The sequence below is a fragment of the Tursiops truncatus genome, chromosome 15, assembly GCF_011762595.2.
Source record: "Tursiops truncatus isolate mTurTru1 chromosome 15, mTurTru1.mat.Y, whole genome shotgun sequence".
NCBI lineage: Eukaryota > Metazoa > Chordata > Mammalia > Artiodactyla > Delphinidae > Tursiops > Tursiops truncatus.
The window spans coordinates 74595691-74612068 of NC_047048.1; the positions used below are offsets into that span (position 1 = coordinate 74595691).

General features: G+C 47.8%; 1 protein-coding gene across 3 annotated transcripts in view; it reads right to left on the reverse strand.

Annotated features, from left to right (window-relative positions):
* Positions 1-16378, reverse strand: part of PTGIS (prostaglandin I2 synthase) — a 43463-nt gene that overhangs the window by 17083 nt on the left and 10002 nt on the right. For all 3 annotated transcript variants that reach the window (XM_033840960.2, XM_073793092.1, XM_073793091.1), the window contains 3 exons: positions 16164-16342; positions 13502-13645; positions 8926-9077 (listed from right to left, as the gene is read on the reverse strand). In XM_033840960.2, the coding sequence (XP_033696851.1) occupies positions 8926-9077; positions 13502-13645; positions 16164-16342 (475 nt within the window). The remainder of the gene's footprint in view (positions 1-8925; positions 9078-13501; positions 13646-16163; positions 16343-16378) is intronic.

The following is a 16378-nucleotide window of genomic DNA, read 5'->3' on the forward strand; positions in this document are numbered from 1 at the left end:
TCAGGAAGGTCCATCCACCCAGTGGCTCTAAACCAGGCTGCACGTTACAGGATGTAAAACGTAGGCGACACTTATTCAAGTGCATTAGTTACGTTTTCAAATAATATGCTCCCTATGCTTTTCTTCAACCTCTAGACACTTTCAGGTGACATACTTCTCAATTTAAACCAGTGAGGCCAATTGTTATCTGAAATACATGATTTTCCTCTTTCCCAAATTTTCAGGTACTGGAGCATCACCAGGCAGGTTTAAATCTCTGGCTGCTCAGGTCCCCACCCCACCCCCACCAATCTCATCAGAATCTCTGGGGGTGCGGCCCAGGCACACGGAGATTTTAAACAGGTGGGTGCAGGGTGCAGGGTGCAGGAGGTGCTGAAGCCACCTCAGTTGATGCTGGTTCTAGATGCTTACTTACAGGACCGATCTGATGAGATTGATAACAAAAGGAGGTAAAGGGCTTCCCTGGTGGCGCAGTGGTTAAGAATCCGCCTGCCAATGCAAGGGACACGGGTTCGAGTGCTGGTCTGGGAAGATCCCACATGCCGCGGAGCAACTAAGCCCGTGAGCCATGGCCACTGAGCCTGCGCTCTAGAGCCCGTGAGCCACAACTACTGAGCCCACGTGCCTAGAGCCTGTGCTCCGCAACAAGGGGAGCCACCGCAATGAGAAGCCCGCGCACCGCAACGAAGAGTAGCCCCTGCTCGCCGCAACTAGAGAAAGCCCACGCGCAGCAACGAAGACCCAATGCAGCCAAAAACAAATAAATAAATTAATTAATTAAAAAAAGAGAGAGAAGAATCAAAATAAAATTAAATTAAAATTTTTAAAAAAGGAGGGGAAATTTAACGCAGATTTAGAAATGACTGGCATTTTTTAAGGTCTGACAGCACAAGTGCAGGTCTTGAATGTCACTGTAAATACGGCTTTTAAGGATGACTTTCAAAAGCAATGCAGTATGCAAAGACAACCGACAGAATGGGAGAAAATATTTGCACATCATACAGATACTTGTATACACCCATGTTCATAGCAGCATTATTCACAATAGTCAAAAGGTTGAAATAACCCGTGTCCATCAACAGATGAATAGGTAGATGAGAGGTGGCATAACCATACAATGGAATATTATCCGGTCTTAAAAAGAAGGGCATTCTGATGCACGCTACAGCAGGGATGAATCCTGAGAACGTTATCCTAAGTGAAATAAGGCAGACACAAAAAGAGAAATATTGCATGATTCCACTTATACGAGGTACTCAGAACAGGCAGATTCATAGAGACAGAGAGTAGGATACAGGTTAATAGGGGTGGAGGGAGGGAGAGATGGGGCGTTATTATTTAATGGATACAGATCTTCTGGTATGATGAAAAACTTCTGGAAATACATAATGGTACGGCTACACAACATTGTGAAGGTTATTTATTGAATTTTATACTTAAAATGGTTTAAATGGTAAATTTTATGTTATATATATTTTACCACCACTAAGAAAACAGGAAGATATGTGAACGTCATTTGGCAAATGAGCCAAAGATGGTGGTGTATAATAAAAAATTGGATTGGCAAAAACACAAGTAAAAAAAAATATAGCAGTAATTTGATCAAATCTGCTTAACATTTGGAGAGCTCTTAGAACAGTGCAGGATACACGAAATCTTACACAAGAGTTAGCTATTGCTACTCTACCTTGTTAGAAAAAGGCAAAGTGTCTACATCAGTGTGTTTACTATGCACTTGTGGGCAAAAGAGAAAAACAAGAATATAGCACATTTGCTTGTATCTGCGTAAAGGAACTCTGGAAGGATCCACGAGAAACTAATAAAAGCAGCCAATTGTGGAGAGTGGGAATTGGGTGGAAGAAGGGATGACAAGAAGGGAGGGGAGACTTTTCACTGTTACTATTTTATATTTTCAATGTTTGAACCACGTGAAACATATTCAAAATCTGGCACCACCCCCATCCCTGCAAAACATTTCCAGCGAAAGATCACAGATTCATAGACTTACAGATTCAAAAAGCTCATTCTGTATTTCAAACAGATGATCGGGAGTGAAGAAGAGGGGTTCTGAAAAACTGAGTTTGGTGACTCCACCTGGGGTCCCGCTGATGGGGAAGACGCAGGTGTCAAAGGTGGAGTCTGAAAAAGCCAATTCCTGAAATGTGAGCATGGGAAGAAAGCAACATTTCTAAACGGTTAGTTTCTATAACATGTGAGCTTAACGAGGGAGGCTCAACAAAATCAATAAGGAGACATCGGGGCTCCCCTGGTGGCGCAGTGGTTGGGAGTCCGCCTGCCGATGCAGGGGACACGGGTTCGTGCCCTGGTCCGGGAAGATCCCACATGCGGCTGGGCCCCTGAGCCATGGCCGCTGGGCCTGCGCATCCGGAGCCTGCGCTCCACAACGGGAGAGGCCACAACAGTGAGAGGCCCGCGTACCGAAATAAATAAATAAATAAGGAGACGTTATTTCATTTCCAGTCCTAATTATTTCCATGTTTAGGTTGACCAAAAAAACAAAGCACGACAAAACAAAAAAACTTTCCCACTGGGAAAATCAGGGTTTGCTGTGTATTTAGATCAGAGTATAATTGGGGCTCGTACTGTATTTTACCACGTGGAGGAGGGTCTAGAACTGCTCTGTCCAGGAAGGAAGCCACAAGCCACATGTGCTTACTGAGTACATGAAATGTGGCCGCCTGGAACTGAGACATGCTATGAGTAAAAAGTACACCCCAGATTTCAAGTCTTGCATGAGAAACAAAATGTAAAATATCGCAAGAATTTTTATACTAATTACATGCTGAAATGCTAATATCTTAGATATACTGGGTTAAAGAAAAAACATAATATTTTTTATATTTTAAAAAATTGATTTATATTTTATAAAATTGATTTCACCTCTTCCTTTTTTTTTAATGCGTCTACTAGAAAATTTAAAATTACATATATGACTGGCATTCTGTTTCTACAGGATAGCACTGTTCTAGCAGGATAACACCAAACTGATAACAATGGTTACCTTGGTGATAGATGTAGAGGGAGTGTGGTCAAAAGAGAATTTGCCTTTTCTGTAATATTTGATTGTTTTTTCCACAAGAGGCCAGGGAGCCAAGTTAACAGCCCAAACTCTGGAGCAGAGTGCCTGACCTTGAACAAGGCACCTCACCTCTGAACACCTCAGTTTTCTTACCTATAAATTGAGGTAAGAGTACTCATCACATAGGGTTATGCAGGGATTGAATGCATTAACATATAAAGTCCAAAGAGGGATGCCTAGCACAGGCCTAATAAACATTAGCTATATTATTAAACAAAGCTTAATGAATGCTAGTAAATTATTAGTCCAAGGAGAATATATTCATGTATTATTTCTATAAGTAAGAAATAATAATAAATTGTGAGGTAACGAACACCCAGTTTGCAGCCATAGAGACCCAGGTTGAAATCCCAGCTCAGCCCCTTCCTAGAAGGATGATCTTGGGCAAATCACTTTGTATCTCTGAGTCTCAGTTCCCCATCTGTAAAATGGAGGCAACCTGGCTCACAGGATCATTAGGAGGACTCAAAAAGATCACACACAGAACGCACTCTGTACTGGCAGGGGTTTGGTAAGTTGTACTTGCTACATTCCTGCCATTTTTTTTTTTTTTTTGCAGTACGCAGGCCTCTCACTGTTGTGGCCTCTCCCACTGTGGAGCATGGGCTCCGGATGCGCAGGCTCAGCGGCCATGGCTCACGGGCCCAGCCGCTCCGCGGCATGTGGGATCTTCCCGGACCGGGGCACGAACCCGTGTCCCCTGCATCAGCAGGTGGACTCTCAACCACCGTGCCACCAGGGAAGCCCATCCTGCCATTTTTATAAGGTATTATTCATCAGCCCCAGTGTAATGACTCAACGCTGTGAATCAGAACTGGCCGGCTCATGTGACAGGTAACTTGGTCAGAGGCAGGAGAAACAGGTTTGATGTCAGACCTCCCATGCTGTGTGGGCTTGGCTGAGGCCCTGTCCATCTCTGGGCCTCAGTCTCTCCATTTGTAAAGCAAGAGGACTAGGCATGGAAACACCTCTGACCACTGGAGACCTGAGGGTACAGTTCAGAGAGGCCCCCAGCAGAGACATGTTTTTTTTTTTAAAAGCCTTGTGTTTTACCTTTAAAATGCATTTGATTTTTGCATTAGACCCTGTGATTCTTTAATATAAGAATGCTTTTTTTCCCCCAAACAATATTTAAATAAATAATAATAATCCAGTGAAATGATTATTCCAGAAAGAAGCAGTATGCTTAGCTTGGGGCTCTAACTCCCTACTGCCCCCCAACTCCCTCCTGTATGAGAAGCACCAGACTCAGTGGTCTAAGGGTCTCCAAAAGGGTCAATTTTCTTTTAAAATGTTTACATTTCTAAAAGCAGAGGAGGAATAATGCATGTAAATGGTAAACAACAACAACAATAATAATAAAAGAGAAAGAAGGAAAGAAACTCTAAGAGTTCAAATGGGTGTGAGATTCTCTCCATCCCATCTCAGCTTTCCCAGAGGCAAAAATCTATAAATGTTCCCACATTTAAACACAAACACACACACACCCCCATACCCTCTGTTCTGCACCTTTTTCGTAACAGTAGATTTCAGCCTATAGCAGTATATCCCATTACTTTCTACAGTTGCATATCTTTCCTTTGTGTGAAAGCATAATTTATTTCATCAGCTACTACGGGGGACATTTAGGTTGTTTTTAGGATTTGCTAAAACAAGTGACATGCTAATGAATATCTGTGGATCCGTAGACACATGCAAGCATTTCTGTGGGATAATTCCAAGAAGTGGAAGTACAGGATCAAAGGAATGTGTACTTTATATGTTGATAGTTTCTACCAAATCACTCTTCGAAAGAAGCTGCATAGCCTCACATGCCCACAACCAGGTCTGAGGGCCGTTCTGCACCTCAGCCTCCAGTCCCTAGCTGAGAAACCTTCCCCAACATCGCCACCTGCTGCCCAAACTGGGAAGTGCAGCCTTCCCATACCCAGCCCAGAGCTGCTCCCAGAAAAACAAGGAGAGTTCCCCTCTGCATCTACACAGACTCCCCTGCAGCATCTGTATGGAGGAAACGGCAGCAGAGAAACTACTCTTTCCTGGAGAAGCAATCCATGCCGGCACGTGTCAGTGCTTTATGCACTAGCTTTTGCAAGCAGACAGACCAAGTTTCCATTTTGCTGGCTCTGCCATCTACCAGCTGTGTGTCTATGACAAGTGACTTCACCTTTCTGAGCCTCAGTTTCTTTACCTGCAAAATGAATTTAATAATACCAACTTTCCAGCACTGATGGCAGGATTCAATAAGATAAGGAGTTGTCTCTAAAAAGATATTAAGAGTCATGAACAGGCAACTCACAAAGAGGAAAAGCAAATGGCTGGTAACACTAAAAGATGTCTCATACAGTAGTCAGGGAAATGCCCATAAAGCCAGATGCCCTTTTTTGCCCATCAGATTGGCAAGGATTTAAACACCTATAATTGCACGTTGACAAGGTGGTGGGGAAATGCAAATTAAAACAAGTTACCCACCTCTGTCCATTAGATTGGCAAACAAATGGAAAGACTGAAAAAATCTGGTGGGGAATGAGCAGACTCCTTTCCTTTGGGTAGGCATATGAATTGCTCTATGGTTTTGGAAATGATGTGGCAACAGCTAATAAAAATTTTAGGGCTTCCCTGGTGGCGCAGTGGTTGAGAGTCTGCCTGCCGATGCAGGGGACAGGGGTTCGTGCCCCGGTCCGGGAGGATCCCACATGCCACGGAGTGGCTGGGCCCGTGAGCCATGGCCGCTGAGCCTGCGCGTCTGGAGCCTGTGCTCCGCAACGGGAGAGGCCACAACAGTGAGAGGCCCGCGTACCGCAAAAAAAATAAATAAATAAAATAAATTTTAATGTGCATGCCCTTTGACCCAGCAAACCCACTTCCAGGAAACTGTTAGAGAGAAATAAAATCACCAGATGGTAGAAGAGATACAAGTACAAGGAAATACTATAACAGTAACACACATGAAAAAGGAAACAATTATAAATATCCTTTGGAGGGGGACGGCGGCCTAAACATTGACCTCTACTTCGCTATATTCATTTTTGCTTGAGTTAGTTTTATCATAGATTTTCTGGGGTTTTCTGGGTATAGCATCAGATTATCTGCAAATAGGGATACTTTTATTTCTTCTTTACTCATTCTTATATTGGTAATTGATTTCTCTTATCTAAGTGCATTGGTTAATGCCTCTAGATGTTTGTATTGACAAGGGAGACTGTATATCGTTAGGTTAAAAAAATAAGTTGCAGTTAATAGATATAATCCCTTTCTATAAATACACAGTGACACTTTAGATACATATATTTGTCTCCATTTTCAAAATAGAGTATCCCTACAAAACACTGTGAAGGGATACATCAGCATGTTAACGTTGGTTTCCATAGGAAGCTGAGCTTGGAAGACTGAGTATTATTACTTTTTACTGTCTACATCTACCACAAGAATATGTTTCTTTTTTTTTTTTTTGCAGTACACAGGCCTCTCACTGTTGTGGCCTCTCCCGTTGTGGAGCACAGGCTCCAGACGTGCAGGCTCAGCGGCCATGGCTCACAGGCCCACCTGCTCCGCGGCATGTGGGATCTTCCCAGACCAGGGCATGAACCTGTGTCCCCTGCATCGGCAGGCGGACTCTTAACCACCAGGGAAGCCCTCTTTTTTAATTTAAACAATCTAATGTGTTAAAGTTTCATTGTTAAAAATATATAAATAAATGAAATGGGGTCATGAGCTGTTGTGAGCACTGAATGAGACAATGTTTAACCTGGTATCTGGCACCAAAGAAAATGCTCAACAAGTAGTGTTTTTTCTTTATTACCTCAGCCACTCCTAACAGCCACCTTCTAGGAAGATCCTACTGTTCTTCCCATTTTACAGATGGGATCACTGAGGCACACAGAGATTACATAAGAGCCAGTAAACCACCTCAAGCCACCTGAGCCCAGAGTCTGTCTCGACCACTGCCTTCAACTGCTCCTCCGGAGAAAAGACCTAGGGCAAAAAGAAGTTAAGTAGGGACTTCCCTACTCTTAATTTCCCTATTCTTAACAACTGTGGCACAGTAGTTAAGAATCTGCCTGCCAATGCAGGGGACACGGGTTCAAGCCCTGGTCTGGGAAGATCCCACATGCCACGGAGCAACTAAGCCCATGTGCCACAACTACTGAGCCTGCGCTCTGCAGCCCGCAAGCCACAACTACTAAGCCCACGTGCCACAATTACTGAAGCCCGTACACCTAGAGCCTGTGCTCTGCAACAAGAGAAGCCACCGCAGTGAGAAGCCCGTGCACCCCAGCGAAGAGTAGCCCCCACTTGCTGCAACTAGAGAAAGCCTGTGCGCAGTAACAAAGACCCAACGCAGCCAAAAAATTTTAAATTAATTAATTAAAAAAAAAAAAAGAAGTTAAGTAACTTGCCCCAAATCACCAGCAAGGAAGCAGCACAGTAGGGATCTGAATTCAGGTCTTGTTGCAAGTACCTGAGACCAGGACACACAGTTATTTCTCAACCTTCCTACAGCACCTGTCATACATGCAGTGTCCCAGCCTCACTGGAGATTCAGATTCAAATGGACCATGATGGGGCTGAGTGACTTGTCTTATTAACAAGGACCCCAGAGGATTCTTCTCACTGGGGAAGTCTGAGACACAGTGGCCAGGGAAGAATGCAGTCCAGTGGTTCCTATGGCCCTGGCACTCTGAATCCAGCAGGAAGCTCTTTACCAATACTGAGTCCACAGAAATGAATGACGTGGGTTTTTACCAACCGATGTGGAAAGTTCTAGATGTGGAATTCAGTGAAAATGCTAAGTAGCAGAACAATGCCTCTCCAGTGTGCTAGGTCGATGTTATAAAAGCACAGGGCTGACAACTAAGAGAAACGAAGGCATGTGTGCTCAGAAAGACATGCTCAAGAATGTTCGTAACAAGCTAACCCAACCAGAAACCAGAACCCACCAAGATGTCCATCAACCAGGAATGGATGACAAATTGTGGTTATTACACTAATGAAATACTTCACAGCAATGAAAAAGAACTATAGGTACATTCAACCTGCATGAATCTTACACACATGAAGCTGAGTGAAAGAAATCAGACATGAAAGAGCACATGTTGTATGATTCGTTTTAAAGGAAGTGTAAGAACAGGTAAAACTAAGCTGAGGTGAAAGAAATCCATACAGTGGCTAGCTCTGGGGGGTGGATACTGACTGGGAAAGGGCATACAAAGTTTAGATTTACCTCTAAGCTGTGCATTTAGGACCTGTGTGCTTTCCTGTGCATAAATTATACCTCAGTAAAAAAGAGAAATTAAAAACTTTAAAAATAGAAAAAAAATGACACACAACTCTGTGTGTGTGTGTGTGTGTGTGTGTGTGTGTTTAGAGAGAATTCTGCAGGATATACTCCAAGCTAGTAATAATGGTCACCTCTGTGGATGGGAGCAGGAGTGGTGGGCTGGGATGGGGAGAAGTTGGAGAATTCTTTTATTGTTCCCTTTAAGTTATTCTATATGGCTTGAATTTCTTATAATCAGCATAAACTACTTGTAAAAAATTCTAGAGCAAATTAAATCATAAAACTAGAAAAGGAGCATACACAAACACACACACACTCAAGGTCCCCAGGCCCCACTCTAGATGTGCTGTATCAGAATTTCCACCAGGAACCCCAGCTCTAGTCCAAGCCCTGCCTCCCCACCACTCTGCTCTTGCATACCCCAGTGACGGGGATCTCACTACCTTTAAGGGCATTAGAACATCTTTCCTCCTATGTTGTCTATGATCCTCCCTCTCTGGGTCCCTCCATTAGCCCCACCACCCACCAGGGCCCCCATGGCGCTTACCCACTGACAGGGAGCCACGTGCCAGTTTGGGGAGCAGCAGGTCAAGCTGGCGGAAGGTGTGGAAGACGTCGGCTGAGTGGACGCGGTCCTGGGCCTGGCTCTCCTGGGTGTGTGGCGGTGCCTCGACACCGTACAGAGTCAGGTAGCCGGCTCTGGGGGCGGCAAACAGCTGGTCAGGGGGTTGTCTTTGGATACTCCCGGCCAAACCCTCCCAGGGCTGCCTACACGTTTTCTTCATTTGTACACCTGAGGAGCACCTGATTTTCCTACCATGTGTCAGGGACCTCTCTGGGCCACAGCGTCAGCAGAGAAGAAAACAGACAAAACCCTCACACACCCATGGAGCCAACACTCTAATGAGGGAGACAGACATACAGAGAAACGAGTGGATGAGTCATAGGTCAGCTGGGGCTCAGAGGGCGGGACAAAGAGGGAGGGGGTGGGGAGGGGCTCTCGGTGAAGGATGAGAAGGAGCCAGCGTGGGAGGAGCAGAGGGAGGGGCCTGAGGCGCAGGGAAGAGCCAACCTCCTGCGGCGGGAAGGAGGCAGAGTGTGGAGGCGCTACCCGGAGGCTGGCGAGCAGAGCAGAGTGAGGGGTGGCCAGTGGGGCAAGATGGGGGCACCGATCAGGAAAGGAGGCTCCTGCCCCTGGAGATGGAGTCAGGGTGGGCTCCCTGGAGGAGGCAGGTCTGAGCTGAGACCTGCAGGATAAGCAGGGGAAAGGGGTTCGGGCAGAGGGCACGGTCCCCGCAAAGGCCCAGGGCCAAGGGAGCAACCACAGCCAGGTCAGGGCGCTGCCAGGTACTGCCGGCCCAGGTGCTGGACTGGAGAGTGAGGGGCCGGCGCGGAGCACCCTGGGAGTCTGCACACACACACTCAAAACACACACACACACACACACACACACACACACAGCCCGCAGGAATGCTCTCACAGGAAATGTTTTCACCACCAGCCAATTTTTTTTTTTTTTTTTTTTTGCGGTACGCGGGCCTCTCACTGCTGTGGCCTCTCCCGTTGCGGAGCACAGGCTCTGGACGCGCAGGCTCAGCGGCCATGGCTCACGGGCCCAGCCGCTCTGCGGCATGTGGGATCTTCCCGGACCGGGGCACGAACCCGCGTCCCCTGCATCGGCAGGCGGACTCTCAACCACTGCACCACCAGGGAAGCCCCACCAGCCACTTTTTAATGCTCCAGGAGTCCAGCCCCACTGGCCTCAGTCCTGGGAGGAAAACCACAGGTTTTCACTTTTTCCACGTGGTGAGAGGGGCCAGGACTTCTGAGAGAGACACCGTGAAGCCCTGATGCAGCCCCCTCAGGCCCTCCTGGGTCTCCCAGGACAGGGATTTTCCGGAGAAGGAGAGGAAAGAAGCAGGAATGAGGGAGGATGGGGCTGAGAAAGGCCTGTCTGGTCCCCACTTTGTCCCTCATTCACACAGTGTAGACACGTAGTAGGTCTTCAATAAATTTTCTATCAATGGATGAATGGAAGGATGGGAGGGAGGATGGGTGGATGGATGCATGGATAGTGAGAACTTAATCCTGAGAACACTGATATTGGAAGAAAATATGGGGTCACCATGATTCTGAGCTCAGTTATCCAAGCTACTGTCCCACCTTTTCCCTGCATCCCACTCACCTTCCCCTCATCCAGTTTTGGCCTCCATGCCCCGAGAGATGGCAAGTTCAAGACCTGCCCATCCCACTGGACTAAAAGGAGGAATCCTTCCTTCAGAACAGCTGAAACGAGCTACCTATAGAGTCTAACCCGTCGGCCCTACTGATGCCTCTGCATCAGCCCGGAAGGAATTCCCTCCTCCTTTTCCTCCAAACGTGTAAGCCCCTGGATCCCTCTTCTTCAGAAGAATGTCCTCAGTCTCCTTATGGCAGAAGTTGTAAAGGTGCAGCCCACAATCTGGATTCAGTCCAGAAACGTGTTTTGTTTGGTTAATAGAGTTTTCCTAAAAACAACCGAATGCATATTTAAACAATTGGGGAAATTCATACAAACTCTGCATTTCCCCCTCCATCTCATTTTGAAAAAGGAGAAAGCCTGACCACTGGCAGCCTACAGTCCCGCCTGGCAGCCCTGGGCAGAAGTGGAGTCACGGCCACCCCTCTTAGACGGAAACAAGCTGGCAGGGTCAGACGGTCCTCCCCAGGCCCTGCGGTCTCTGTGACACTGCAGTTAAACACCTGTCACCATTTGTCATCCTACTTGCACTGGTTTTTTTCTTAAAGCAGAAAACTAGTTCCTTAGATAAAATATCTACCAAAAATAGGCAATGAAAAATAACCCCTCCCCAAAAGACAAGAAAACCAGGAAGACCACGAGGTTTCACGCTGTGGACACGAAGGCCCTTCCTGTGGCGCCTCCACATCAAAATAACACCTGGCACAGCTGAAGACCGGCAATAAATAATTACACGGCCTATAAATACACACATGACCTACAGGTGGCGCTAGGAGCCATAAAGAAAAAGCTGGAATGGGCCGGGTAATGAGGGGGCCATCATATTAAATGGGGTGGCAGGAAAGACCTCCCTGAGCAGGTGACCCTTGAGATGAGACTTGAATGAAGTGAGGCGGGAGCCATGCTGACATATAGGGAAGAGCATTCTTGAGCAAGGGAACAGAAACTGCAAGGGCCGTGAGTTGGGAGCATGCCTGGCCTGTTCCAGGGGCAGCAAGGAGGCTGGTGAGATGACACCAGTGGAATCAGAGTTAGAACTCTGGATGTGACTGAGTGAGGCAGGGGCCCACACAGGACAGGTTGGAATCTCACGGTCTCGGGCTACGTGAACACACACCTCTGTACCCGTGTGACTGTCATCCAACTTGCCCACTGCCTTTCTATTTCAGGGGCTGCAGATGGCGATGAAAAGGCCCAAGGAGGCAGGAGCTGCAGCCCGGGGCTCAGGCCCTGAAGACACAGGGATCCATTTACGTCTGCCCTCCTGCACTGTGCCTGCTGTTACCATGAACCTAAACGGACCCAGCTGCCACCGCGTGGCCCCCACCTCCCCCAGTGCCTCAGCTTCTTCTCTGACTTCTTTGCCCGCACAAGGATACGGGATGGCAGGAGCTAGGAGACCTGGGAGTGCCCTGCTGTGAACTTGCTGGGTGGTTTTAGCGGCCCCTCTCTGGACCTCAGTCTCCACACCATATGACAGGGTAGACCAGACCTGCATCACCCAGACCAATCACAGCCCTTGATGGTATCTGCACCACTCCAGGGTGAAATGAGAAAAAGGCGACACACCAAGGGTCGTGCTTGAGAGTGTAGGCTCTGCAGCCAGCCCTGCCAGGACCCCAACCATGGGACTCTGGGCAAATGACTTAGAATCTCCAGGCCTTAGTTATCTCATCTGTCAAATGGGGTTTGTAAAGTACCCGCTTCACAGAGTTGTTGTGAGGATTAAATGTATTAGCGCACACTGAGCCTACAAGAACACACACACGTCATAAATATTCCTGTGTGCCCATATGTGTCAGCAAATGCCTGTCCTTTATCTTCAAACTGTGTTGCTGTAATTTTTTGGAGCAGTTGAAATGTCTCGCTTGTATGAGATGCTGGTCATTAGGGATGCCACCAAAAACTACTGGCTCTCCTTCCCTCACTGCCTGTGGCCATGCTCCCCATCCCTGCCACCACGCAGTCAAATCCACCAGCAGGTCCCACCGACCCCATCCCCCAAAGCTACCCAAATTCTTGCCATCGCCTGGTCCAGGCCACCATTCTGTCTCACCTGGGCAACTAAAACAGCCTCCTAACAGGTCCCCCTGCCTCCCTTTCATTGCCACCCACCCGAACTATGGTCTAGTCTCTGTCTGGCAGCCAAAGAGAGCTTTTAAAACTCTAAGTCTGGGCTTCCCTGGTGGCGCAGTGGTTGAGAATCTCCCTGCCAATGCAGGGGACACGGGTTCGAGCCCTGGTCTGGGAAGATCCCACATGCCGCGGAGCAACTAGGCCCGTGGGCCACAACTACTGAGCCTGCGCGTCTGGAGCCTGTGCTCCGCAACAAGAGAGGCCGCGATAGTGAGAGGCCCGCGCACTGCGATGAAGAGTGGCCCCCGCTTGCCGCAACTAGAGAAAGCCCGTGCACAGAAATGAAGACCCAACACAGCCATAAATAAATAAATAAATAAAAAGGAATTCCTTTAAAAAAAAAAAAAACCAACTCTAAGTCCAATGGTGTCATACCCCTGCTTAAACCCCCAATGTCACTCATCTCACTTAGAATAAATTCCAAAGCCTTCCATGGCCTTGAGGCTCTGTGAGACACGGTTTCTGCCAGTTTCTCTGACCTCATCCCCCCGCCCAACCTCCTTGGCTCATTAGGCTCCAGCCACACTGGCCCTCTCACCAAGCATCTGGGTGACCAGCAAGGCCCCTTTTCTGGCCTGTGTCTCCTTTACAGCTCACAGGCTGAGTCAGGCGACCACTCAAGAGTCCCAGATACAAAATGTCGCCTTGCAGCCTTTGCTTTGGAGCATCCCGAACTGCTTCCCCAACCACAAAGTCCTCCTGGTTCCCTTGGCCACTATTAATGGCTGGTCCAGAGTGCTGGGCTCACCTGAGCAGGAAGCTGTAGGAGAATTCGAGGAGTCCCATCTCATGCCAGCCACTGCCTGCTTCCATGGTGTCACCCAGCAGGACAGTGTGGAGGTTGGTATACATGGCTTCTGTGAGCGCCTGGAGCTCTTTGTGGAGGAGAGTCCTGGGGCAAGGAACCAAGGTGTGAGAGGGTAGCTTCCAAAAATATATATATATGCACACAGGCACCTCCTTGGCCAAACCTCAGAGTCCCAGGGCTCCAGTGCCTCAGTGGCAATGAGGGCTTTTGGAAGATTGGCTTAAACAAAATATTATTTCTATCATCATCCACAATGACGATAGTTATTATTAATTTTGCCAAGCACAATGATCTCATTTCATCTTTTGACAGCCCCAGGGATAACAGTTACTATTATGATACCCATTTTACAGATGGAGAGACTCAGGGACAGAGAGGAAAGTGATTTGCCAAGGTCACACAGCCAGTAAGTGATACAGCTGGGACTGAAACCCTGATCTGCCCAACTCCAGAGTCTGAATTTTTAAACATAATAGCCATCCCCTCTCGGGGCACATGAGCTTGGATAAGGAACCCACAGACTTGCAGAAGAGAGAGAACTAAGAAACCAGCCCTTTCTCCTTGAGATCCAAAGTTAGGGAGACCTGTTTGGATAAAGTGTCCTGGACCAAGGATTGCTAATAAACATGACTCCAAGTGAATGCTCCATGAGGAATAAGGCAATCTGGCTGGCGATCTGGTCTTGTCGTTGAGTACCTAGGAGTCTGAGGAGAGGACCAGTTCTGGGAGAGCATGTGGCTGAAGCCAGAAGCCCCTCTGTACTGAGCCCCCACAGTACAGTCAATATTGAGCCATGACTGAATGTATGATTAGAAGCCAGGAAAGATGGGATCTTCTATCTAAGTTTAAGGCCCCTCTACACTGCACAAGGATCTAAACCATAAAGGACCCCACTGCATCGAGCGAAGCGTCCATGGGGTGGTGCAGAGCCGGTGTTCAACAGCGACACCTTGTGGCAGCAACAAGACCAGTGCTAGTGTGCCCATCAGGTGCTCTGGCTCTCTGTCGCCATCTGCTGTTTGGACATAGGATGGACTCCTTTAGACTGAATAAGCCCCTGGGTTCTTGGATAATTCAAGACGGGAAAGCCTCCAGAGGGGTTCCGTGAACTTCCAGGTAATAAAAGCTTTGGGATGTTTCACTGTTGGAAAAACAATAGATACGACCCATGTGAGATACTGTGTGTGAAGGGCTTAACATAGCGCTTGGCACATTGTAAGTGCTTAATACATGGGAGCTGACACAGTGATCAACCCTGCTCCAGCTGTTCCCTTGACTCCACTCCAAGCACTAGTCCTTGACAGAGACAGGAGCCCCCAATAGATGTGGCAGCCATGCCCAGAAGACCTCATGCCAGCTTTTGAGAAATGCCCACAAACTCTCGAGGGTAGACACTGGAGGAAACTGGGATCCTCCCTGGGTAGGGGGGTAGGATGCAGTGAACTGTGGACTCTTGTTGCTAATGGAATCCCTAGAATAGCAGGACCCAGGACACTCAGGCTCAGGAATACTCCTAGCAGTTGTCCCACAAAGCCAAGGTCAGACTGAGCATTGTCTCTCATCCATGTTCACCTCATGAGGCTGGCCTTTCCTCAGCTTTAGCAGTCCTGCAAAACCCGGCTTTCTAGATGCTTTTCCTGACTCCAGGAGGTGAGTCTTCCTGGAGAGAGATCGCTAAAGATGCCCATCAGACCGTGTGCACTCTTTAGGGGAGGATGCAGAGTCTTACTTCCTCAGTATCTCGGTGGGAGGAGAATGGGCTGTGGAGTCTGCAGACCTGGGTTCAAATCCCAGCTCTGACGCTTACTAGCAGTAGACCTTGGGTAAGTCACTTCACTTCTCTGAACCTCTGTTTCCTCATCTGTAAAATATGGATAAAAATACCTACCTCTGAAGCTGTTGCACAGATATGAACACGTGCCTATCAAACACCTGGCATTTGGCAGGTGTCTTCAGAGGGAGGTTGGCGTCATTCTGTGCTCCTGCATCTAGGATGGCGACCAGTGTATGAACGAATACAGGGTAAATGCCCTCACAGGTCCTTTTGTAAGTATTACTTATGTTTCAGGACCTGCACCACTTCCTAGCTGTGTGACCTCGGGCAAGTCACTTCTCTTCTCTGAGCCCCGTGTCCTCATCTATAAAATGGGGCTGTAAGTTACCCTCCAGCATTGCTGTGAAGACTCATGAGATCATGCATGATGCCTGGCACAGAGTATGGACTCAAAAACATTAATCACCCCACCACCTCCCTTTATTTGACAGATGTGGAAACAGAGGCTCGGTGCGGGGGTGTGGTTTGCCCAAAGTCACAAAGCTAGGCAGTGGGAAAGCTGGGATTTGAATCTAGGTCTAGCTGACCCCAACCCTGGTCTCCTTCTACTAAAAATCAGAGCTGCCTCTTGGGAAGTAAAGAGTTCTTCTTCAGCCCAATTCTCTAGGGTTGTTTCTTGTTTTGTTTTTGTTTGTTTTCACAAAACGAAATGTCTTTACTGGACACCTGTTGTGGAAACAAGCTCAGCTCACACAGGACTTGAACTACGAGGGTAGAAGCCAATCGCCCACCCTGGCCCACCCATGGGTACCATCTGCAGCCACTCACGGTTTCATCTTGGACTTTTCATCACTGGGGCTGTAATGCGGAAGCTGCACGTCGAAAATCCTCTCCATGAGGAAGACGGCGTAGGCGTGGAAGTCCAGCCTGGTGCGAGGCTCCCACACCACCATGTCATAGGAGTGTGGGTCCAGGAGGACAGTGACATACCTGCCCCCCACCAGCACCTGGGAAGTTGGCAGGGATGGAGTGAGGAGTACGAC